Consider the following 23,589-nt stretch of genomic DNA (forward strand, 5'->3'; position numbering starts at 1 on the left):
TCTCCAGATGGGCCACCGTCACTGTGTCCAGCACTCTGTGACCCACCTTCCCACGCCCCACCAGCCCAGTTACAAATGGTGGTTTTCTGTTTATTGCTCAAAAACAAAAATCCATAAGCAAAGGCGGGGAGATTGTGGGCTGGGAGACGGCATGAAGTGGGTAGGGGCCTTGTCCCTGTTTTCCTCCTACATCTCTCTTCCTGTGACTCTCCAGAGCCCAGGGGTTAGGCCTGGGGCCAGAGCGTCTGGGAAGAGGCTTCATGGCCAAGGGAATGCAGAGCTCTCAGGCAGTCCTTTGGCAGGGGGCGGTGGGGGGGGGGGTTGCCCTGGGCTGGAGGGGTCCCAGGAGTTGCGGGGGGCCGAGTTCCCCTCCCAGGGTCCAAAAGCCAGTAGGGCCAGAGGGGAGGGGCAGGCCCCTTGTTTGGCAACTGAGAAGAGGAGGCTTGGGCGGCAGGATGCTGGTTTATTTACTGTAGGGTCCCCAAGGGCCATCAAAGCCCCCTCGTGGGACCAGGAGACTATTTACACATCAGGGAGAAAGGGAGCCAGAGGCAAGGTCCTGTACTCCTCCCTGCCCAGGAGGGAGAGGGGAAGGGCGTCCTGGGTCCTGCGGCCTTAGTCTTGGGGTTCAGATGGAAACTTCATACTCCCGTGTATCCTGGAGACAGAGAGGTGGGATCAGTTGCTGGAGTGGGAGGGGGATGGAGGAGGGAACAAAGTGAGAGGAGGCACCCACAAGGAAGGGGAGAGACCGTGGGCTTTTTAAAAATAACATGGATCGCGAGGTTTGGGACCCAGGGGGTGGGAACAGCCAGGGGATGTTCGGTTTATCTTATAGTATCTTAAAATCACATACAAAATCAGAGTTTCTGGATTGTCTCGACCAACTGGAAGATCTGGCAACTGCGCCCGAGTCTCCACTACGGACCCGATGGGGTGCAAGGTCTCCATTTAGCCACAGTCCTCACCACCCTCTATTGTTCACACCTGACTTGCTTTGTTCATTGGCGTGGCCTTGGTAGGCAGATGAGGTTGAAATTCCCCAGACAGGTATTACAGAGACTTTGAGAGAAGGTTATGGAGTCCTGGGGGAGCTGAGAGGTGTGGCGCTCCGGGGGGCAGGGGAAGGGCTCACCCCAGCTTCGTACAGTGGATTGCTGAAGTCTGACTCCACAGTGATGGGGCTGTAGGAATGGGAGCCCGAGAAGCCGAAGAGGGATTTTCCCTGTAGCCTGGGAAAGGGAGGAGATAGAGGGGCTTATCGAGAGGTGAGCCCCCAACCCCCCCTCACCCAGGCGTCTGTGCCAGGCAGGCAGGACGTCTGCCCTGGCTCGAAGCTTCCCGAGTAGGGTACTTACTTGGTGTAGTATATGTAGACGCCGCTGCCGAGGACAATGACCAAACCCAGGGGCAGCAGGATAGCCAAAGCCAGGTTCCCGCCCTCCAGCTGACGCGACGGATCTGTGGTCTGGGTCACTGGGGAGAGGAGAGGCCAGTGAGCTGGGGCTGGGCCCAGCCCTGGGCTCTCCCAGCCTCCTGCCCTGGGCCTCGAACCCTGGGCCTCACCCCTCCGGGGCCTGGCCTCCTGCCCCCGGCCTCTGCCTTGCCCCCCCGACTCGGCCAGGCCTGGTTCTCCACCTGTGCCCTCACTGACCTTCCAGTTTTCGGTTGTCCAGGAGCTCCTCATAGGCCACTGCGGGGAGAGGAGGGGGAGGGGACGGGGTCTGAGCCAGGGAGGGGAGGAGGCTGGGTAGAGGCCGGGAGCCCAGGGGGGCTGGGCTGGACAGCCTGGGTCTCTCTGCCCTCTGCTCACCCTAAACTTTATCCTTCCCTTGGCGGGGGCGTGGCAGGAGTAGTCAGGGCAGGGCCTTCTTCCTCCTTCTCCAGACCCCTAAAAGTTCAGCCTTCTGGGGCAGTCTAAATGAATCGGGTCTGTGGAATTTGTCAAAAGTAGGGAAGTGGAGACTGCTCCAGAGGGCACGGGACTTCCAAGCCAAAGCCCCCTCTGCTCCATCATCCTTCAGGACAATTCTGTAATACCCGTGAGGATCAGAGCCCTCCGTAGGTGAAGGGGGAGCTCGGCAGGGTTAACCGCTGGTCTCAAATTCGCTTCCTGACTTTCCCAGCCCTGTCACTCCCCAGACACTGCTGCGCCCCCTCCGGCCCTGTCTGCCCAGGCACCTTTGCAGAGTGGGGGCTGGCTGGTCCACTGGGAGGGGTGGCCGGGCACACAGGTGATGGTGACCTCGCCGATGAGCTCAAAGCCCTCGTAGCAGAAGAAGCGCAGAGACTCGCCCGCCTGGTAGTGATGTTTATACAACGTCTGATAGCCATTCTCTGGCACCCCTGGGTTCAGGCACGGCTCATACTTCACTGCAGGGCACATGTCAGTCACAGGCCAGCTCGCTGCTGAGCAGGCCACCCAGCCACCCTTCCCAGGGTGTCCCCAGACTCACAGGCACACTTGGGGACCCGGTCGCTCCACTTGGGTGTGCCTGTGTCCCGGCTGTAGCAGGTGAGTACGGCCGCCCCCTCCAGGCTGTACCCGGGCAGACAGCGGTACTGGACGTGGGAGCCGACAGGGAAGCCAGCGTCCGAGGTGGTACGGTGCCCATTGGTGATCTCACCAGGGTCGGCACAGGTCATGACTGTTGGCAGGAGGGCAAGGTCAGGGGGAACTCGGCCCTTAAAGGATCTCCCAGAAAGCTTAGGGCTGAGCCGTGGGCCGTCTTCCCTCTAGGCAAGCCCCCCTCTCCCCCTATTTCCTCTGAATGAAGAGATCAGAAGTTGGAAAACCCTAAACCCCCATGCATTTTAGGTTTCAGGCTTCTTCCAGAAAAGAGTGGTGGAGGCAACCCAGGCCCTCACCCTAGGGTGAAATTTGAAATATGGTGGCCCCTGTACCAGAGCAGTCCAGCTACATCCCAGCACTGCCAGCCCTGCATGGTGGATCTTGGGCGGGACAGCAGCTGCTCTCTTTAATTTTATTTTTGAGAGAGAGAGGGAGGGAGAGAGACAGGGGGGGCAGGGAAAGGGGGGAGAGAGGGGGAGCATGAGCCGGGGAGGAGCAGGCAGAGAGAGAGACGAACAGAGGGTCCAAAGCAGGCTCTGTGCTGACAGCAGAGAACCCAGTGTGGGGCTCAAACTCACAAACTGTGAGATCATGACCTGAGCCAAAGTCGGACGCTTAACCGACTGAGCCACCCAGGTGGCCCAGTAGCTGTCCTCTTTAGAGCCCTCCTGCTCAGCTCATCACTGTCTTTCCCAGCCCCTAGTGTGCTCCTACAGCCCGCCCTGCAGGTGCTTACTTACTTGCAAGAAGTAACAATCATAGCCATTTCTTGTACTTAGACCTGCACAAGGCACCCTGTTAAATGTTTTACATCCACGGTATCCTACACCCTGATGGTCCCGAAAGGCCAACGTGTCTCCTAGGGCTCAAGGCGGTCAAATAACTGGTCCACGGCCACTCAGCCAGGTCACAGCCCCATAACACTGGGCTGAGATTCGGAGACTTGAGTCTCAGCTCAGCTTCAGGCTCAATGTGCTGCCAGGCCCTTGGCCAGGCCCTATCCCCTGTCCCCTATCCCCTCTGGGTCCTGCCTCCGTCCCTTCCTGTCTCTGTCCCTGTCCTGTCCTGTCTGGGTTTCAGACTGGACATCCTGTGAATCCTTCCAGAGATGGGGAGCTGCGTCCTCCAGAACGTTTTCCTTGTGCGCAGCCCAAATCTGCCTTCCTGAGCTTAACCTCATCGGGCCCACCGTTGCCCCCAAGGACCAGGTAGAAGACCTCCCATCCCACGTCCTCGCGGCCGGCTTCCCCAAATTTGAAGAAAATGACAGCAACCACCCCTTTCTGCTATTCTAAGAGATAAACACTCCCAGCTCCTTTCAATGTCACCTCCTCTGCGAAATCTCCTGTCCCATCCCTGGAACAACGACCCCCCTTCCCTTCCCTTCTTCATATTTATAGCAGCTACTACTTACTGCTGCTGACACGCGCGCTGTGTGAACTTGATTTGCTCTTCACAGCCCCTTTTCCTATCTCACCGATGAGGCAGCCAAGGCTCAGAGATGTTAAGCACTTTGCCCCAAATCATCCCGCAGTTACCACTGTGCAATATTCTGAGATGTTTAAGCGTCTGTCCCCCTTCTGGACTGTGAGCTCCGCCAGGGTCGGGAGGGACCCCAGACCCTCTGCATAACCCTAACCCCGCATGGGGCTTCAAAGCCTGCATTGAAATAAACCGAATTCTCTGACCAGCCTCGGCCCTAGTACAGTGACTCCCCGTAAGGTCAAAGGTTAGGGACTGAGAGACTGGAGCAGGGTCTAGAACGAAAAGAGCGAGCGGGAGCTGAGAGCTGACCCGGAAGGCCGGGAGGGGTGGAACTCGGCCTCAGCAGAGGCGGGGCCAGTAGGCTGTGGGGCGGGGCCGCGAAAAGGTGAAGCTGGACCCAGGGCACGCGGGGTCAGAGCCCAGAACAGTGCACTTGAGGGATGCCGCCCGGAGATGAGAGTGGGTCCAGAGGGGACAGTTTTGGGACACCGAGGATCGGAGGAATGGACCCCAAAGGGAAAGGGGGACGGGGCCTGAGCAAGATCTGGGCAGAATCCAGAACGAAGGGATGAAACGTGGCCGGGATAGGGGAGGGGACACAAAGGGACCGAAGCGGGACGCAGAGGGGTCTGGCGGCGCCCAAGCTGAGCCGCGAAACCCAGATGGGGAGGGGCGGGGCCATGAGAGATGTGGGCGGGGCCCGAGCTCACTCTTTTGGCAGGCGGGCGGCGCTGCGCTCCAGGACAGGTCCCACTGGCAGGTGAGAATGTCGGAGCCGAGGAGCTCGTAGCCAGGCTCGCACTGGTAAGTAAGCACGGTGCCCCGGATCAGGTCCCCGTGGGAGGCCGTCCTCCAGCCCCACTCCGGGGGTGGCAGCTCGGGGCACGTGTCGTTCCTCGGGACCTCTGCAGGGGAAAGACAGAGAGTTTGGATGCTACCCTGCGAATGACTCGGGGAGCCCTTCCAGCCTCGGGGACCTCGCGCTCCTCCCGCGATCTCTGGCCTACCGGACCCCTGCCCATTTCAGGACCTTAGACCTCGGTACCTTTGAAGTGCAACACGAAACCCTGCCCCAGGCCCGGGTTTGGGGGCCCTGGCGGTGCCTGGAACTGCAGCGTGAGGTCGGGCCCAGAGGAGAGGAGGCGGCGGCGCGGTTGGGGTCCCCGCAGCTGGGCCAGGACTCGGGCGCTGGGACCGTCCCCGTCGAACAGTGTCAGCATGTCCCCTTCGCGCACATTCAGGCTGCGGGGAGTGGGACCAGATAAGGGGGCTGGGTTATGATCGGCCCCTCCTATCCGGTTCTGCCCAATCCCTAACTCAGTTCATTAGTAACCCTACCTACTCTCCAGCCCTGCCCACATTCTTCCATCCAAGGCCCGGCCCCGCCTTTTGACCAATTTTGGGCTTCTCTGTGCTAACCACTCCAGGTTCCACCTGTTCTGTGGCTCTTCCCAGTTCCTGCTTCCCCATTCCCAGTCCAACTCCTTGCGACCTCGCACTCACTGGTCCCTCTTCCATCACGCGGTGAGCCACAGTCTCGCACAAGCCCCGCCCTGACCAATCACAGGCCATGTTCATTTACCACCAGCCCAACTCCAGGCCCCACCTGAGTATCTGCAGGCCCGCTTCTGGTTCGTCACGTGACCACCTCACACCAAATCAGCTCACTGGATTCTCCCCACACCCACACCCCCCTTGGGTGCTGGTGGTGATACAATAGCTTGGGCCTGGGCCCCTGGAAGTTACTCCAGGGGCGGCCTCAGAAACAGCCAAAGAGTGGGAGACTCCAGGCCAGAGCCCCCTGTTCACTATACCTCCCCCCCCCCCCGGCCGCAGAAGACTGCATTAGCCCATTTCCTTGTCCAAAATCGCCTGGCTAATAATTTGTACCTAGGTCTACCCGACAACGCACTCCCCCATCCTGAACCCTTAGTTGCCTCTTTCATTAGGTCGTATATTCACCAAATCTCGTGTAGACGTGCAAGCCGGCCAGGCTCAGAATGCAGGCTAGGCTGTTGTCATACCACACTTCACCGACCCACGCCCGCCGCACCCCTGCAGCACCCAAACGTACATCTCCACTTGGAGCAAGATGCGCTTCTCCTCTTGGACATGTAGGCCCCACACGCAGTCCTGGCCGGGGCTATAGCTCTGGGGCCAGTCAGGAGAGAGGACCACACCAGCTGCCTCTGACAGCTCCCCTCCACACATGGCTAGGGTGGAAGGGGGGGGAGTCAGATTCAGAACCCAGGTGGGAGGGCGGTCTCCAGTTCACCACAGACCTCACCTCGCCCAACTGCATGCACTAGACCACCTCACAGGTTTCCTGTTACCTATTAAGACACCTGTTTCTCGATGTACCCAGTCCTGTTGTACCCAATCCCCAGCCCTGCTCTCAATTAGCCCTGCCCATGCTCCAGCCTATGCATTACCCGCCCCCCCCCAACCCATAACTTAGTTCTATTTCTAGCTCTTCAAGACATTTGGGTTGTGACCCCTAAGTTTTGTAACAAACCCACCAGTTATTTAGTTAAGAAAACTATTTCTGAAAGGGACAGGGATTTGCCCAAGGCCTGGGTTTATTAGGTTTGGAGAGGCAAGTCTCCTCCCTGAATGGCCTTCCTAAGATTCCCAGCCCAGGGGGAGTCTGTAGACTGAAGGACCTCCTGGCGATGTCGAGGGCTCACCCTTGCAGGCTGGCTCTGTGTCGTTCCAGTGGGGCTCTGTGGGATCCACACATTCGATGGCATTGGGGGGGCCCGGGGGCTCTAGGGCATATCCTGGGAGGCACGAGAAGGTGGCCAGTGCCCCTGGGCGGTACTCAGGGTCCGTGGTGGTGACATTGCCATGTGCCAAGAAGGGGGCAAAACAGCGATCTTCTTCAAAGGCTAGAGAGGAGTCAGTCACAGAAATTAAGCATTAAGATAGGTCTCAGGGGTCTCAGACTGGGGGGACTTAGGCTGAATTCAAGTGTCGTTTGGCCATTCCGTGGTCTGTTTACAATGGAATGCTTAGGGCTTAACTTTCACTCTCCAGACTCCTCCAAACCCTAACACTTCTCATTTACACATTTCTGTTACCTTCCTGGCCTCTGGAGGAAAACTGCTAGGCTAGTCAAATCCCAGCTCCCATTCTACAGATGAGGAAACTGAGGTCCAAGGACAAAAAGTCACTTGCCCAGTGTCATACACAGGGCAGTGGCAGAATCAGGTCTCAGACTCACATGGCTTGATTCCCAGCTAGAGACACTTGGTTTTAGAAACTGCAGAGGAGGGAGAGGAAAGGGTGCCTTTGGAGAACTGGCTCATGTAAGTGTGTTCTCCCCTCAAAAATAACAGATTCTGATTACCCCTGATCATCCATGCTGTGGCTAGAATCCAAAAGTGCAGTGAATGCAGAAGCTACTCAATTTTGATTTTGGACTAAGTCAGCAAAAATAAACATTTGGAGAGCATTTTAGTTTTGGCCCACGTGATCATATCTTAGCTGCAAAACTATACGTGAAGAGGAATCTGAAGCTCATGGAACAGCAATGACCCACAACTAGGGAGGCAGGCCTTAAACCTGGAACTCTTTTCACATTTTCAAAGACAAAATGCAAATTATTTTTTAGATCCACTGTTGTAGTTTACTGTTATTTAACCCGATGAGGTTAAGTGTCATGTCCAAATCCTATGCACCCATCAGGGCCCAGTGCCAATTCCATTTCTCCCTTGATTCATACCAGAGACCAGCCCCTCCCATCTCTGAGCATTTCATTTTCTTTATCTCTCTCCTGCTACTGTTTGCACAAATCCTCTGCTCCAGTCACACTGAAATTTCCTGTTTCCCAAACATACCAGGCCTTTCTATGACTCTTTACTATTGCTCACACTGTTCCTTTCACCTGAGATGCTCATCCCTAATCTCCCTCTCTTATTTATTTATTTTTTTAAGTTTATTTATTTATTTTGAGAGAGAATGAGTGGGGGAGAGGCAGAGTAAGGGAGAGAGAGAATCCCAAGCAGGTTCCACACTGTCAGCACAGAACCCCACTCAATGCTCCAACTCACGAACCATGAGATCATGACCAGAGTGGAAACCAAGTCAGACCCTTAACCGACTGAGCCACCCAGGTGCCCCTAATCTCCCACTTTTAAAATCCTCTCTATCCCAGAGCCTGGCCAGTAGGTAGAGTATGAGACTCTCAAAATTCTCTCTATCCTGTAAAGGTGTTCAAACACCTCTTCTCCCATTGTCAGCTGACCTCCTTGTTTCTACCTGTCCAGCATCCGGTCCCCCTTCTTCTGTTTACAGCACTCCTTTTTTCATTTTGGGATACATGCCCCCCCGGTCAATGAGGTCCGGTTGGGGCCAACTCTGGATGGTTATGTGATGTGGATCTGCCAATCCTAACACCACCTGACCCTAGCTTTAATGAGGCTCGGGTGTAGGCACATGACCTAAGCCAGGGAAATGAGAGCCCTTCTTGGCATTTCTGCTGGGAAAGTGCTATACTTTCTCTTTCTGGTTGACTTACTAAGTTGGTGGTTTATCAGTCAGAACTGCTAGGTCCACCACATATGAGAGCCTGACAATGAAGCCAACACAGAGCAAAGAACTGAGAGATTAAGGTAATTGGACTCTTGGCTGTGTATCTAGAGCCAGCCATATATGAAACTTAAAGAGAAAAAGCCACTTCAGGAATTAGAAGGGGTCCATCAGAGGGGATTTTTAGAGTTTTGGGGTGGTAAAGCAAGTTAGGTTCCAGGGATCCAAACACAGAGATGAACAGGGACAGTGTTTGTGCTTGTGACTGTACCTGGCCATCAGGAAGAGGGGAGAGTGCAGGAGTTGGGGCCCCGAGAAGAGGGCGGTTACCTTCAAATCGGAGGCTTAGCAGCAGGGGATTGGCAGGTGTCTCTGAGAGCAGCTCCACATACAGGGACTGGGCATCACTGATGAGACCCCGCTCTGGGACATCATCCATGTCTGAGTCATAGATGACTGGGGAGAGGGGACTGCCCCCTGAGCGCACCATTAGCCTGAGATGGACAGAAGGGTCGTCAGGAGCTCAGTTTCCCCTCAGAAGCTGCCCCACCTCTTGCCAGGCTCTCCTCACTCATTTTCAAGCTATTGTTTTCAAAGGTCGACTACATGCCAAGTATTCTAAGCCTTTACACATTTCGTCTCATTTTCTTTTTTTTTTTTAAATTTTTTTTTTAACGTTTATTTATTTTTGAGACAGAGAGAGACAGAGCCTTAACGGGGGAGGGGCAGAGAGAGAGGGAGACACAGAATCGGAAGCAGGCTCCAGGCTCTGAGCCATCAGCCCAGAGCCCGACGTGGGGCTCGAACTCACAGACCGTGAGATCGTGACCTGAGCTGAAGTCGGAGGCTCAACCGACTGAGCCACCCAGGCGCCCCTCTCATTTAATTTTCACAAGAGCCCTTGAGTGGGTACTCTTTATTACTCCTTATTTTAGAGATGAGGACACGGAGGCCCAGAAAGAGTAAATAACCTGCCCAACATCACACAGCAACTCGTGGCAGAGCTGCGATAGCAGTTAGATAGAGGGGGCACCAATGATGATGAGGATGCCAAGCACATTTACAGTGCTCTCTGTGGGCCAGGCACCCTTCTAAGTATTTCATGTGTCTTAACATGTATCCTCGCAGAAACCTTCAAAAGGAGGTCCTATTATTGCCACTCTACAGGAGAGGAAACTGAGGCACAGAGAAGTTCAGTGATTCATCTAAGTTGACACAGCTATACTGCCTAAGAAGGGGAAGGACCGATCTGTATTTGACACAAATTTTAACTGGGATCCACCCCAGACCTGTCTGACCACCCCCTGCAGCCTCCCTGTTTCCCAGAGGTGGGGACCTCTGACTCAAGGCGCAGATCCTCACCGGTCATTGTCCTCATCCAGTGAGACCCTCTCGAAGTGCAGGTGAAGCCGGCGTCCCTCAGCTGCTTCAATGACCCAACGGCAGGTGAGGTTGGGCCCTGCCACTCCCCCAGGCTCAGGGGACACGATGCGGCCCAGTGTAGCATTGTGGATGGTGCCACCACAGGATGCTGTGGGGGGGGGGGGGGATATGTTAAGGTGACTTGTCCTCCTGTCTTCAGAGCTGTTACATCCACACCTTTGGTTGGGACCTGGCCTCAGGGTGCCCTACAGGCTCACGGCAGAGGACAGGACATTTCCAGGCCACCACTCAGGTAGGGAACCAGCCCTAAAATAGGAAACCCCAGAATGGACACCTCCTAGGATGGAAATCCTGCTAATATGAACACTCTCCAGATGTGGATACCCTGGCATCTGGAGTTATGGGGGATCCCCCAAATTGAAACCCTCAAATGGAAAATCTTCCAGACGGGATCACCAGGATGAAGACTCTCCAGGATAGAGACCCTCTAGATATGGACCTCAAGAATGGTTTCCTTGAGGATGAGGAGTCCCTAAGAGAAGAGGCAGCCAGAATGGTGACTCCCCAAACGGAAAGCCTCTAGGCAGGACATCCCCAGATAGAGACCCCCAAGAATGGAGATTCTCAGAGGATAGGGACATTCAGTGTAAGGAGCTCCAGATGGAGACACCAGGATAGGGACTCTTCTAGGCAGAAACCACTTCAAGATGGATGTTCCCCAAAGATGGAGATGCCCAAGATAGTACCCTCCCAGTGGGGCTCCCAGGACAGGCCCCACTTAGCATGCAGGAGACTCACCCATACAGCTGGGGGGTTCACCACTCCAGGCTGGCCGGGTGCCATTGAGGCAGATAAGGGTCTCCTCACCCTGCAGCTGGTAGCCCGAATCACAGTGGAAGGTGGCAGTACCCCCAGGGTGCAGGTCTGTCACGCTCACATCCCCATGGGTCGGCCGGGGAGGGAAGCCACAGCTCAGGAGATAGGCTGGATAAGGCAGAGCAGGGAGAAGGACTCTTTTCTCCAGGCCACTCTCACCAATCACCCAGCACTTCCTTCCCCCTTTCCACATCCCCCTGGAGGCACAGACTGGCTCCTTACTGGAGTTTTCACATGGCTACTTGGTCTAATGAAGAGATAACTTCAATATCTCTTATCTCCCCTAATCTTTGTAATCTACCCACTTTGGCTTCCATTTTACAGATGAAGTATCTGAGATTCAAAGACATTCTGACTGTGGTACATATTTGGTGTGTGACCTCAGGCAAATCAGTTGACCACTCTGAACCCATCCAGCTCTAATAATAACAAATAGTATTTCCAGAGCCTGTTCAGCTGCTAAGGTGAGTTTATGCAGCACTTTTGAGGTAGCCAGAGTAAGACTGCGATACGTTTTCCAGATGTAGAAATTGGCTACTAAGTGCCTCATCATGTTTTCTCCCTCCTTTAAAAGCATTTTTTTTAATGTTTTATTTATTTTTGAGACAGAGAGAGCATGAGTGGGGGAGGGGCAGAGAGAGAAGGGGACACAGAATCTGAAGCAGGCGTCAGGCTCTGTGCTGACACGGGGCTCAAACCCACGAACCGTGAGATCATGACCTGAGCCAAAGTCAGAGGCTTAACCAAGTGAGCCACCCAGGCGCCCCTATGCTTTCTCCCTTCTACACATACAGACTCTCTTCCACGGAGGTGCGTGGTAGTAGGATTCCCTCAGCTTTCATCCAGAGGAGCCACATGAAACTCCTTTAGGAACTTTGACCATCTTGTCATTAAAGACCTTCATACTCAGTGCCCCCTAAATGAATCCTCCAGTGAAACTGAAGTGCTAGGGAAAGCTTTGCTTTCCTTTGTTTCTCTTCTCCTCTCTTGCAGTGAGAACTATCCAATCTCTCTTTTTGTGCTGGCTGCTAAGACGCTCGGAACCAGATCGAGGCTTGTCCCTAGCAACAAGGGCCTGTCCATCCACGTCTATTTTTTCATCTTTAATACGCACTTCCTGGCACCAATTTTCTTCTTATTTTATTTAATTTTGCTGTGTTCTTTTTTGAAAGCCTCCTGAAAACCTTGTGGAATCCTATGAGAGAAATAAATAGAAAGTGACTTTGGGGATGCCTGGCTGGCTTAGTCAGACGAGCATGCGACTCTTGATCTCAGGGTCATTAGTTTGAGCCCCATGTTGGGTGTAGAGATTAATTAAATAAGAGAAAGAAAGAACGAAAGAAAGAAAGAAAATAGGAAGGAAAAGAAGGAAGGAGGAAAGAAGGAAGGAAGGAACAAAGAAAAAGAAAGGAAGAGACTTGGTAGTAAACAATGGACTCTAAATTTGGTCCTGACACAGTTCTGTGTGTCTGTTTCAGACCAGTCACAGTCCATCAAGAAGGGCTGCCAGGTGGAGGTGCACCAAAGCTGGGTCTCTGTAGCAGGGGTAGGCTCTGGGTAACCGTGCTTGGAAGGTACCAGTTTGCCTGGGCCTTTGTTTTTGCTAACTCTCCAGCCCTAAGTGATTCTGTCAGAGACCTGGTCTCTCCCTACTTCAAAATTCAATAAGCATTTCCTTGGCTGGGCGCTGGGCACAGAGAGGCAAAAAGGGCCCCCAGGCTTTGCCCTTCGGGAGTTCACAGTCTATGAAGATAAACACAAAAACCTTCCAGAATACAGTGGTTTAAGTACATATTAGCCTCTTGATGACTCTCCACAGTTAGCAGAATCAAGTCCAAATGCTTTGGGTTGACATTCAAGTGCCTTCCATAGCTGTGTCCAGCGCAACACTCCCAGCGTCAGGTCTTAGCACCCGCAATCCGTATATCCTACCCAATGTAATTTTGTGACTTCCATATCTTTTCACACCATTTCCCCCACCTGCAAGGCCCTCTTCTCGCCCTTTTTCATTTCTCAAGGAGTAACTTAAGAACCACCTCTTCCAGGAAGTCTTCCTCACCCCTCCCCTTTCCAATTGAGTTCGTTTCTTTCTTGCCTCTCCACATGCACCTGCATAATCTTATCATCACATTGACTGCTGTCTATTGCCATGATGAGACAGAACCACGCCTTATTTATTTTGTCTCCCAAAAGCCTAGCCTAACTGGTCCACTGATGCGGCGGCGAAGAGGATTTTTGGAACAATACACAAGAGCACTGGATTTGGAACCGGGCAGACCTGAGTTCTGGGTCCAGCTCCAAGACTTATTAGCTGTATGACCTTGAACAGGTGATGTCACCTCTAGGGCCTGTCACCTGTAAATGGCAGTAATAACCGCTATCATTGACAACTGGCCTTCAGGTTAAAGGAAAGAAACACGCAAAGCACCTGACACATAGAAAGTACTCAGAAAAGCTTAATCACTTGCCACTCCATCTCAATTAATGAATGCCTCAGAGTCAGGGCTGGGGACTGACTGCTGACTCTGCAATGAACTTACAGGTGGTTTAGCATCCATCTGACCTTTCATCCTCTCAGAGCTGGGGGTCACTCTCGGGGGTGCTGGGAGATGCAAAGGAAACCACAGTTGGCACAGGGGTTTTGTAAATGGGAACGCTCGCTGGGCTTGGGGCGAGCAGTGATGGAGCCTTTGGCCTTTCAGAGAAGCTAATGAGGCCACTTTGGACCAGAGGCCCTGGCTAGTGCAGACTGGGGAGCGCTTAAACAGGGCCTCGGTCCCAAAGGTGCCCTGAGAAGCTGCAAAGCAGGGAAGACCGAGGCAGGTAATGAAGGCCAATTTATGCAATAGCCCTGCTTCCCCAAATGTTCTACTTAGTCTAAAGAGTCCTATTTTCAATGCCCTAGGGAAGTGGCTGCTTAAGAGAGCCAGCAGGGAGCCATTTTGTAAAATCGGAAGTCCTGCCCTGGGCCCGGGCCCTGGGCCATGCCCTTGCTTCCTGCTGATCCGACCACCAGTTACATGGCCCCCACCTCACTGGGTTCTCCGCGAATAGGTCTCTCCACCTTGCACACATGAGCCCCTGGGGCTGGGCAGAGGCCTCAGGAGAAACTCAAAAGGGTGTGAGGAAGGGGTACGGGTGGTGTGTGAGCTGGATAAAGCCCACAAGGGAAACGGGGGGCAGCAGAGCACACAAGAGGCAGGCAAGGCCATGAGGTGATGTAAATGGGGACATTGGGCCCAAACATAGTTCCCTCTCTGTTTTCCAAGGAACACAGGGACTTTGGAGATGGCAGCAGGGTCCGGAATGGGACAGTGGGCTGGGACTGTTGCTTCATACACACGTGTATGCTAGAACATACCCTTGCACTGTGGGAAGGTTCCCGTACACACGGGTGAGCACCAATGTCCACCTGTTTGTAGGCTGTCCGTGGGTGGTTGCTCATGAATGCAGTTGTGCCTCTTACGCCCCCCAAACCCAGCAGGATCTTTCTAGGCCACATATCTGAGGCTGTCACTATCTTGCTTAAAACCTCTCAATCCGTGCCCCTTGCAGGATAAAGTTGTCTGTACTCCTTACTGAAGCTGATAAGGCCCCTCATGATCTGAATCCAACCTACCTCCCAGTCTGGTCTCTTAGAGCCTGCTTCCCGCCCACCACTTTCTGGGTTTTTCTGTAGCAACAACTGACATTGCTGAGCTCTCACTGTGTACGAGACACTATTTTAAGCACCTGACATGTATTAGTTAATTTGATCTTCCTAATAATGCCATGAACTAAGTATTATGATCCCCACTTTTCAGGTGAGAAGTGAGGCACAGAAAGGTTAAGTAACTCCCCCCAGGTCACACAGCTAAGACAATTCTGTCTTCCATGCTGAATCACTTCAACTCCTCAAGGAGGCCATGCTTTTTCATCCGTCAGGACACTTGCCTCTTTCTCCCCCTCCCACCTTCCCCTAGCAGCTCATCTTTTAGTTCCCAGCTTAGTTACCTCCTCCAAGAAGGTGTCCCTGTATCCCTTAGGAGAAATTTAGGTCCCTTTGAAATTTGTTCCCTCTGCCTGTGTTTCCTTCATCGTAGGGATATAGGTCCGAATCTCACTGAATTATAATCATCCTGATTACTTGCCCATCTCTTTACCTAGATTCTGAGTTCCTTGATGATTTACATCTAGCTTGTTCATTTCTCCCTCCAGGGATAACACAGGGCCGGTATGAAACGGGTGCTCAATAAACATTTGTCGAGTGAATGGGTGAACTGCCACCTGGATGTGTGCACACCCAGACACAGGTCTGTGAGTGTGTGAAATAAGTGTATGTAGATCTCCTCTATGGGCTCTGCCCCCAGGGTCCTAGCCAAGAGGAAAGGCTCCTGGTGATGTCCCTTGTGCCCAGTGTGGCCCCTCCCCTTTCACCAGCACCCCAGACTCCTCACCCTGATAGTGGATCCTGAAGCCACCGCCCCTTGGGACCCGTGGACTCTGGAAGTGCAGGAGCAGTCGGTTGGTTGGACTCCTAAGGACCTGTCCTTCTCCCAGCATGGAGGAGTTGGCCAGGAGTCGGGGGGCCAGGCCTGGGGACCCCCCACCAGCCAGCACCAGGAGTTCCTCCTCCCGAGACAGGTTCAGCGTCTGCACCTAAAGAAGCCAGACCCAGACCCCCCGGGACAAGTCAGTGAGGGCGGGTGACCCCTAAGTCCCTCACCCCTCGCCTTCCCCTCCCTTGCACGTGGCAGCCAAATATCACTGTGACATCGGTCAAATCATAGAACTCTAGGAGCGTCTTTGAGATCCTCGGAAAACAGGCCCGCTTCAGTTAGGAAACAGGTTCTCTGGTTCCCAGGCCAAACCTGTGCACACCCCTGGGCCTAGAGGAAAGGGCTTGGGGGCTTCAAAGTCCAGTTACCTGGATCTCAATGCCGTAGCCAGGGTAGACATGGATGCTGTATGTGCAGTCCAGGAGCCCCACGGTGCGGCTGGCTGCGCTCCCCAAATCTGGAGACTCCACGTGCCCTTCGCCCTCAGAGATGTTGTTATTACACAGAACTGAAGAGATACAAGTGGCTGGAGTTGGGAGAATCACTGGATTCTTGCCCTCCCAGCCAAGCAACTCCGGGGGTCCTCACCTGTCTTGGCCCCAGCACCCCTCACCACCTTTATCCGGTGCTCCCTCTCCCCCCTCGCCCTCCCCCGTGCCCACAACTCCCTTCCCCAACCATAATGGAGATAAAACACATAGAGAGGTGCTGGTACATAGCAAGGGCATATGAATGCCAGCCTTTATTATTATTGAGCGGAAGCCCAGACCCCTTCTTCCACACGTTCCCAGCAGCCTCTCCCCCTGCACACCCGCTCCTCTCCCACATTCGTACTCCTGCACACTGTCCCCATCCCCTTTCCCTCGCCTCACCTGGGCTGGTCACCGTGGTGGTAACAGTTGTCGTGGTGATGATGGTGGTCGTGGTCTCCTCCTCTCCTCCCTCGGGCCCGAGGGGTGGGCCTGGGGAGGCGGGGCCAGGAAGGGGCGGGGCCGTAGTTCCTGGGGGCGGGGTCAGCAGCTCTGGTGCGGTGGGGCCTGCCCCCCTGCCCCCTTTAGAGGTTACGGCTGTTGTCAGAGGCCCTGTCCCTGGCTCAGTGGCCCGTGGCAGGGAGGGCGCTGCAAGAGTCTGGCCGGCTGGAGGGGTGGCTAGTGTGGGGTCTGGATCAGATCCTGGGACAGTGCAACGGAAGTCAGGGCACAGAAGGAGCAAATCGGGGGGGCCATGGGTAGGGAGCAGGGCTGAGGGAAACTGGGGGCTCCCCCACTGAACCCCAAAGACCTCCCCCACAAGGTGCAGCCCCCCCCCCCCACGTCTCCCTTCCCCACCAGAACTTTGAGCCTCCTCCCAAGGCGTCCACAGCCTGACCCCCCATCCCTCACCACCTCTCTGCCCAGGTCCTTCCATTCTGACAGTCTCCTTGAGCCTCTCCGTGCCTCCCCCTTCAGATCTGGCTCCCCTTCCTGTGTACCCCTTTCTCTCTCCTCTCTCTTTCGCTCTCTCTGGAACTCTTCTCTGTTTAGTATTCCCGTGGCTCTCTGACTTTATGAGTCTAAATTTGCTACTCTCTGCATTTCTCTCTTTCTGTGTCTCCCTCCCCCCTGTTCCTCCGAGTCTGGTTCTCTGAGTTTCCCTCTATGTTTCTCTCTGATGGTCTGTTTTTCTGTCTGGCTCTGGCTCTTGATCATTCTGTCTCGATTTCCCTGGGTCTCTGTCTATGCCCAGTTTTGACACGCTCTAACCATCACTCTCTGAACGTCACTGGCTTGGGTTCCCATCTCCCTGAGTTTATTCCCTCCCTCTCTGTATGCCACTCGTGCCACTCTGGGGGCCTCACCCGGCAGGTAGCCCATCTCTGGACCCCTCCTCAGCAGGGCCCCATGGAGCAGCTCGGCCAAAGCCTCGGAGGCTACTGTGGGGGCCTCACTTCCGGGCTCTGGCAGTACCTCTTCTTCCTTCAGGGGCAGACCTAGGAGATGAAGTTGTGTGAGCCCTTCCACTGCCCCACACTCTTTCCTTCTCCAGAAAGATCTTTTCCAGAGCTCTTCCCCTCTCCCCAGTCAGCAGGGCCTGCAGGAGCTCAGAGGGTCCCAGACTGGGCTGAGAGCCAAGATTGGAGGAGGGGCTCCCAGCTGCCTCACACACTCCTGCACCTTCCCCTCTCCCCCCACCCCCCAGGCTGAGTGGGCCTTCAGTGAACCCTGGACAGCGCCAGCAGCGTGGCCACAGTGCTACCTTCATTTTCCCCTCACTGGTGCTCTTCCCCAACCCTGGAGCTCTGCAGAGGGTCTGGCAGTACCTCCCAGCCCTTGCTTCCGCAGTGCCCAGCTTTCTTTCTGGGTTTCTGTCTCTGCAGTGTGGTGTTCTCTCTCTCTCTCTCTCTCTCTCTCTCTCTCTCTCTCTCTCTCTCTCTCTCTTTCTCTCTCTCTCCCTCTCTGCAGTCTCTGCCAGCTTCCCTGGAGTCTGGCGAGGGGTCAGATTAGAGGACTGAATATTTGGTCTCTGGTCTCTGAGCACTGCCTCTGTTCATCTGTCTTTGTCCATTCGTCCAAGAGCGTTTGTGTGTGCAGTGCCTGGCGTTTCTCCCACCACCTCCGTGTCCCACCCAGGTACCCTGCATGCTTCATGCCGCCTCCGCAGACATCCCCCCAACTTCCCCAGCCCTTCTTCCTGGATTTAACACCCCCCCCCCGGCTCTGGTAAAAGCTCCCCTCATTCATTCCCCCACCTCTTCAGTATTGGGGGTTAGGGCTCCAGGCACCAGCGAGAAAGCCCTGGCTTGCCCCTTCCCCATCAGCTGTACCCCTCCCCTCCCCCAGAAGCTCAGAAAGCCCAGGATGTTCAGAGAAAGGATGGCAGAAGACCCAGCTGAGGACCTTCCCCGGGCCTACCCCCACGCTCCCATGTCCTTACCCTGAATCCAGGGACAGCTCAGCAGAATTAAGAACAGCAGCTGGGGAGGCGGCGGGTGCTGGACCCTGGGAGTCCCCATGGCGACTCACACCGATTTCTCTCCTCTGCGTCTCTCCTAAATAATCTGTCACCTTTCCTCCGTCTCCTTTTATCTTTCCCTTTCCTTATTTATTTTTTTCCCTGCTAGCATGGAGCAAGAAAGACAATTTCTCTGCCCCTTGGGTTGGAGGGGCAGAATTGGGCTGGAGGTCGCCTGGATCCCACCCCTCCTTGCCCAATCTCCTCTGTCTTCTGCTCTCGGGTCTGTGGGAGAGGGGGCGCGGCTCCGGCTGCAGGGGGTGGGACCAAGAAGCCCGAAGGGGCCGGGTCGCTTGGGTTACCCTCTCGCTCGGGCGCCTGGGTCCCCCCAGCTGGCTGGATCCCAAGCTGGGGGAGTGGGGAGAGGCAAGGCAGCTTCAGGGGGTCTGGGGTGGGGTCGAGGATCAGGAGGGTCCCTACTGTGCTCTAGCGGGGCTTGGCGGGGAGGGGAGGGGGTTGCGGAACCTGGAGAGCCGAAGCTCGGGCACAGGAGCTGCGGGAGGGAGAAGCTGAGAAAGGTGCCGAACCCACGTCAGATCCTGGGGACGGGCGAAGGGAGGGGCCAGGATTTATTTGGGGGCGACGGGGAGGGGGGAGGGAGAAGGAGGAAGTGCAGATGGAGGAAGGAGGGACCACATGAGCCAGACCGTAATCCTCACTCCCGCGGCCCCTAGGGGAGGCAAAGGAAACTCTGGTCCTAGCTGTAATTACAACCTCTTCCCCCAGCCTTTCCAGCACATCTGGAATCTGAATCTCCTCTTCCCAGGGTGCCGAGGGGCGGCACAGCTGGGTTCACGCTTGGTCGGCTTCCCAGTATGCCCCCTACCCACATCCAGGACCCCCACCCCCCACAGGACTTCCCTTTCTGTTTTACAATTCATGTGCAATGGGCTCCCCTCTTCCAGGAGAATGGCAAGTTTACACGTTTATGAGAAGTCGCAGGGGCGACAGGCCGGGATCTGGGGAGGGGAAACCCCTTCTCTTACATTCACGACCCCGGCCAGCGGCCAGGCAGCTTCAACTTTGATTTTTTTTCTCCTGGCCTCTGTCACCACGCCTCTGGGGCGCCCTTTTCAGCACCACCAGCCAGCGGACAGCTCTTCTCGGCCCAGCCGGAGCGGGCCCGGCCCCCAGCGCCGCCGGCGATTGGCTGAAGCCACCCTCACTATCAATCAGGCTCCCGCCGGGGGCCGGCTCTAGTGAAGGCGGAGGGGGAGGGGAGTCACAGGCCGACTGGTCAAGGGATCTGCAGACCTATGGACGGGCCGCAGTGTCCCTGTCCTCAGTCCGCGAGCGCCGGCCTTGTCCATCAGTCCGCGCGCCCGCCCCGCCCCTTGCCTTGCCACGCCCCTCCTCAGCCCCCGCCCCTTCTTTTCGCATTGCGGGGCGGCTGGAGGTTGGCACAGTGCCCCCTGCGCCCCACGTGGCGCCCCGTCGGGGCGGGGAGGCAAATCCGGAGACGACCCCCCCCTCCCCCCATCCCGGCTGAGATGCGGCTGCCACTGGGTGGGGGCGGGGGTAGCTAAGCTGAGAGGACTGTGGGGATGGGTGACGTCAGGGTGAGTGGGAGCCAAGGAAGGAACGAGTAGGAGAGAGGGAGGGAGGGGGGAGAGAGAGAGAGAGAGAGAGAGAGAGAGGAAGAAGGAGAGAGAGAGGGAGAGAAGACCCGCGGGTCGGGTCGAGTGAGAAGCGAGGGCAGAGGGGAGAAGGGGGAGGAAGGAGAGAGAGAAGCCGCTGCGGAGGACGACTGGTTGCGGGTTCCCGGGGCTGCGGGTCCAGGTGGGGTAGGAACTGCTGTCCGGGGAAGCTAGAAGGGAGGGAGAGCTTAAAGAGGGGCGGGGAAGGGAGGGAAGAGAGGAGAAAGGAGAGGGGGAGACAGAGAGAGTGGGGAAAGGAGAGGCTGAAGGGGAGAGAGGAAACTGCCGGAAGGAGAAAGGAGAGGGGGTTGGGGAGGAGGAAGAGGAGAGTGTTGAAGGAGAAAAAAGAGGTAGAAGGAGAGAGAGATAGAAGGGAAGAAAGAGAAAGGAGGGTTGGAGGTATTTGAAGGAGGTGAGAAAGAGGAAGCTAGAAGGTGAAGAGAAGACCTCAGAAGGAGACAGAACCAAGAGTGGGAAATGTGGAGGGGAAACAGCCCAGGGGGTAACCCTGGAGCAGCCACAGAGGGAACCGGTGGAGAACTGGGGGGACAGGGGAACTGGGGTCTGGAAGATGCCCCAGGCCTCCTGGCCAGGGCCTCCCTGCCCATCGTGCCTGCGTGGCCATCGCCCCTGGCCTCCTCAGCCCTTACCCTGCTCCTTGGAGCCCTCACTTCCCTTTTCCTCTGGTACTGTTACCGTCTGGGCTCCCAAGACATGCAGGCCCTGGAGGCTGGGGGTCGGGCTGGGGGTGTCAGTGGAGGGCCTAGGGGATGCTCTGAGACTGGCAGGCCAAGCCCTGGGAGCTCTGGGGAGCCTGGGGAAGGACTCAGGACAGAAGGCCTAGTGAGCCGTCGCCTGCGGGCCTATGCCAGGCGCTACTCCTGGGCGGGCATGGGTAGGGTGAGGAGGGCAGCTCAAGGTGGTCCAGGCCCTGGGGGAGGGCCAGGGGTCCTGGGCATTCAGCGCCCAGGCCTGCTTTTCCTGCCAGACCTGCCCTCAGTCCCCTTCGTGCCACGGGATGCCCAGCGGCATGATGTGGAGCTCCTGGAGAGCAGCTTCCCTGCCATTTTGCGGGACTTTGGGGCTGTGAGCTGGGACTTCTCAGGGACAACTCCTCTGCCTCGGGGCTGGTCCCCACCCCTGGCCCCTGGGTGCTACCAGCTCCTGCTGTACCAAGCAGGCCGGTGCCAACCCAGCAACTGCCGCCGGTGCCCGGGGGCCTATCGGGCACTGAGGGGGCTGCGGAGCTTTATGAGTGCCAACACCTTCGGCAATGCTGGCTTTTCTGTCCTCCTGCCTGGGGCCCGGCTTGAGGGTCGCTGTGGGCCCACCAATGCCCGGGTCAGATGCCATCTGGGTAAGTAGATGCTGCCTACAGACAACCTCTTTGCCTTCACGATTCCTCCTCCAGACTCTTCTCTGCCACCAGAGCTTTCTACACTATGGTTCTGATCATGCCTCTCTTCTCAGAAATCTTCCATGACTCCCTGTTGCCCACAGCAGCATTTCCTGAGCTTCAGTTACCTGCGAACCATCTTCATAAGCTTTGCCATGGTCATTTTCCACCTGTACTGTTTTTCTCGATACCGATTCTCCCTACATTTTGTCTCGCTTATTTAAAAGGAATCTTTAGAGAACAATGATAATCAGTATTACTTGCTCCAAATAGAAAGGACTCATAAAAACAAATTTAAACTTAAAGAAAGAAGCAAGCTTTAAAAATCCCAGCTAAATACTCTAGTCTCTCTGAGGCTGAAGCCTCCACTCTCTTCCTTTAGAAGGGAGCAGTGTTGGTGGGGTGTTAAAGTTATGGTAGCACCAAACTGAGATTCTCTTCTTCATGTTTTAAAAGCTGAAAGAAAATGGAAAAGGAAACATTTTTTGTTATTTAATGTGCTGTTACTTAAAACCTTGTTTTGCCTAAAAGCATTTTGTGTGCCACCAGTTTGACGTGTCCTTCACTTCGAAGCACACCAGTCTCAGGATCAAGTCCAGATTCCTTCTCTCCTCATCTCCCACCTGTTCCCTTCCTCCCCTTCCCTCCCACCATGTGTTAAATCATGAGAGCTTTCTGGCTGATCCTGGCAGATGCCACACTCACGCTATCCTCAGTCTAGAATGTCTTTCTCCCTTATCACCTCCTGGAAAAATCCTACTCAGCCTTCAGGACTCCACTTTCAAGTGCCGCACCGCCTCTGGGAGGTCTAACTATTCCCCATCATTGGAGTTGGTGCCCACTTTTCTCACAGCACTCTACTGTGTTGTGGTCCTGGGGCCAAAGTGGATCCATCAGTATTATACTAATGAGGGCCAAGCACACATTAAGTAGCTTCTTGAGTTAAATTGGCAGAAGCCCAAGAAAAGATGCCACTTCCTCCAGGGAGCCTTCCCTTTTCTCTGAAACAAATATTGTGCTTTGCACTGCCTTTCCTGTATCTCCCAGCACTTCAGCTGCTACTATATCGTAATTACATTTGGGTCACCTTCCAGACAGCAAAGAGGGACACTACATGGGGTGCTTAAGACTTGCAATTCTGCATTTTGACTAAATGGGGTGGGCCCATTTGACGGAAGCAGGGGTGTTGGATGCCCGGGTCTCTTTCCACAGGCCTGAAGATTCCTCCTGGCTGTGAGCTGGTGGTCGGGGGCGAGCCCCAGTGCTGGGCTGAAGGACACTGTCTACTGGTGGACGACTCGTTCCTGCACACAGTGGCTCATAATGGTAATGGGCTCCCGTTCTGCTAGGAGGGATGAGAGACTGAGTGAAAGGGAATAGAGACTGCAGAATCAAGCCCAACCGGCTTCCTGTCCTAGCACCATCATTTTCCAGCTGCATGACCTTGAACGAGTCCTATAACTTCCCCAAACACCTGTGAAATGGGGCGATCACCTTCTTTATTGGGTGACTGCAAGGATTAAATAAGTTAATGTAGGTGCATAGCCAAGTGGTTAACAGCACAAGAGTCTGGGCCTGAACCACCTGGGTTCCAGTCCTACCTCTGGCAGTTACTAGCTGTGTGATCTTGGGCAGGTTACTTAATCTCTGTGCCTCAGTTACTTTGTATAAAACAGGAATAATTGTGGTACTGACCCTCAAGTTTGTTCTGATGATGAAGAGTGAACACATACAAGGGGTTAGAACAATGCCTGGCACTCATTTACAAAGTGTTTGCTGTTAGGAGCACCTGGCGAGTGCTCTGGCATATAAATAATTAATGTCAGCTGCTCTCTTGTCTCCATCCCCATGTGCCCTAGGCTCCCCAGAAGATGGGCCTCGAGTGGTCTTCATCGTGGACCTTTGGCACCCCAACGTGGCTGGGGCTGAGCGCCAGGCCCTTGACTTTGTCTTCGCACCAGACCCTTGAAGGAAGGGGCTCCCTTCAGACATCTGGGCTGGAGAGATGCTGCACTCAGGGATGGCTTGAGTGGTAGCCAGGACTGCCTCTCCACTGCAGGGGGTGGGGTGGGGCTGCGGGTGGGAACGGACCAGCCAACACTGAAATACAGATTTTAAATCCTCTCCTAACTCCTGACTACCTTTTTCTAGCTACCAGCCCAGTTCAAGGCTTTGGGCAGG

The 23,589-nt window shown here is 55.1% G+C and overlaps 2 protein-coding genes across 10 annotated transcripts; one reads left to right on the top strand and one right to left on the bottom strand.

Annotated features, from left to right (window-relative positions):
• Positions 1-418: 418 nt before the first annotated feature.
• Positions 419-18,376, bottom strand: SEZ6L2 (seizure related 6 homolog like 2). Of its 9 annotated transcripts, none has more exons than XM_042971536.1 (18): positions 18,298-18,376; positions 17,222-17,353; positions 16,257-16,346; positions 15,753-15,892; positions 15,283-15,484; positions 10,769-10,954; positions 9,950-10,118; positions 8,918-9,081; positions 6,745-6,945; positions 6,132-6,270; positions 5,103-5,299; positions 4,768-4,962; positions 2,457-2,648; positions 2,182-2,373; positions 1,655-1,693; positions 1,359-1,476; positions 1,136-1,232; positions 419-658 (listed from the first exon to the last, which is right to left on the bottom strand). In XM_042971536.1, the coding sequence occupies exons 1-18, from the start codon at positions 18,374-18,376 to the stop codon at positions 629-631; spliced, it is 2,562 nt and encodes an 853-aa protein (XP_042827470.1). In that variant the 3' UTR covers positions 419-628. The 9 variants fall into 9 exon arrangements, with proteins under 9 accessions (XP_042827470.1, XP_042827467.1, XP_042827469.1 ...); XM_042971533.1 differs by having other exon boundaries at positions 16,257-16,556; XM_042971535.1 differs by lacking the exon at positions 17,222-17,353 and having other exon boundaries at positions 16,257-16,556.
• Positions 18,377-20,390: 2,014 nt separating this feature from the next.
• ASPHD1 (aspartate beta-hydroxylase domain containing 1) lies at positions 20,391-23,571 on the top strand. The gene is made up of 3 exons (XM_007093482.3): positions 20,391-21,369; positions 22,621-22,734; positions 23,268-23,571. The coding sequence occupies exons 1-3, from the start codon at positions 20,490-20,492 to the stop codon at positions 23,375-23,377; spliced, it is 1,104 nt and encodes a 367-aa protein (XP_007093544.2). The 5' UTR covers positions 20,391-20,489; the 3' UTR covers positions 23,378-23,571.
• The last annotated feature ends 18 nt before the right edge of the window (positions 23,572-23,589 follow it).

The sequence above is a fragment of the Panthera tigris genome, chromosome E3, assembly GCF_018350195.1.
Source record: "Panthera tigris isolate Pti1 chromosome E3, P.tigris_Pti1_mat1.1, whole genome shotgun sequence".
Lineage (NCBI taxonomy): Eukaryota > Metazoa > Chordata > Mammalia > Carnivora > Felidae > Panthera > Panthera tigris.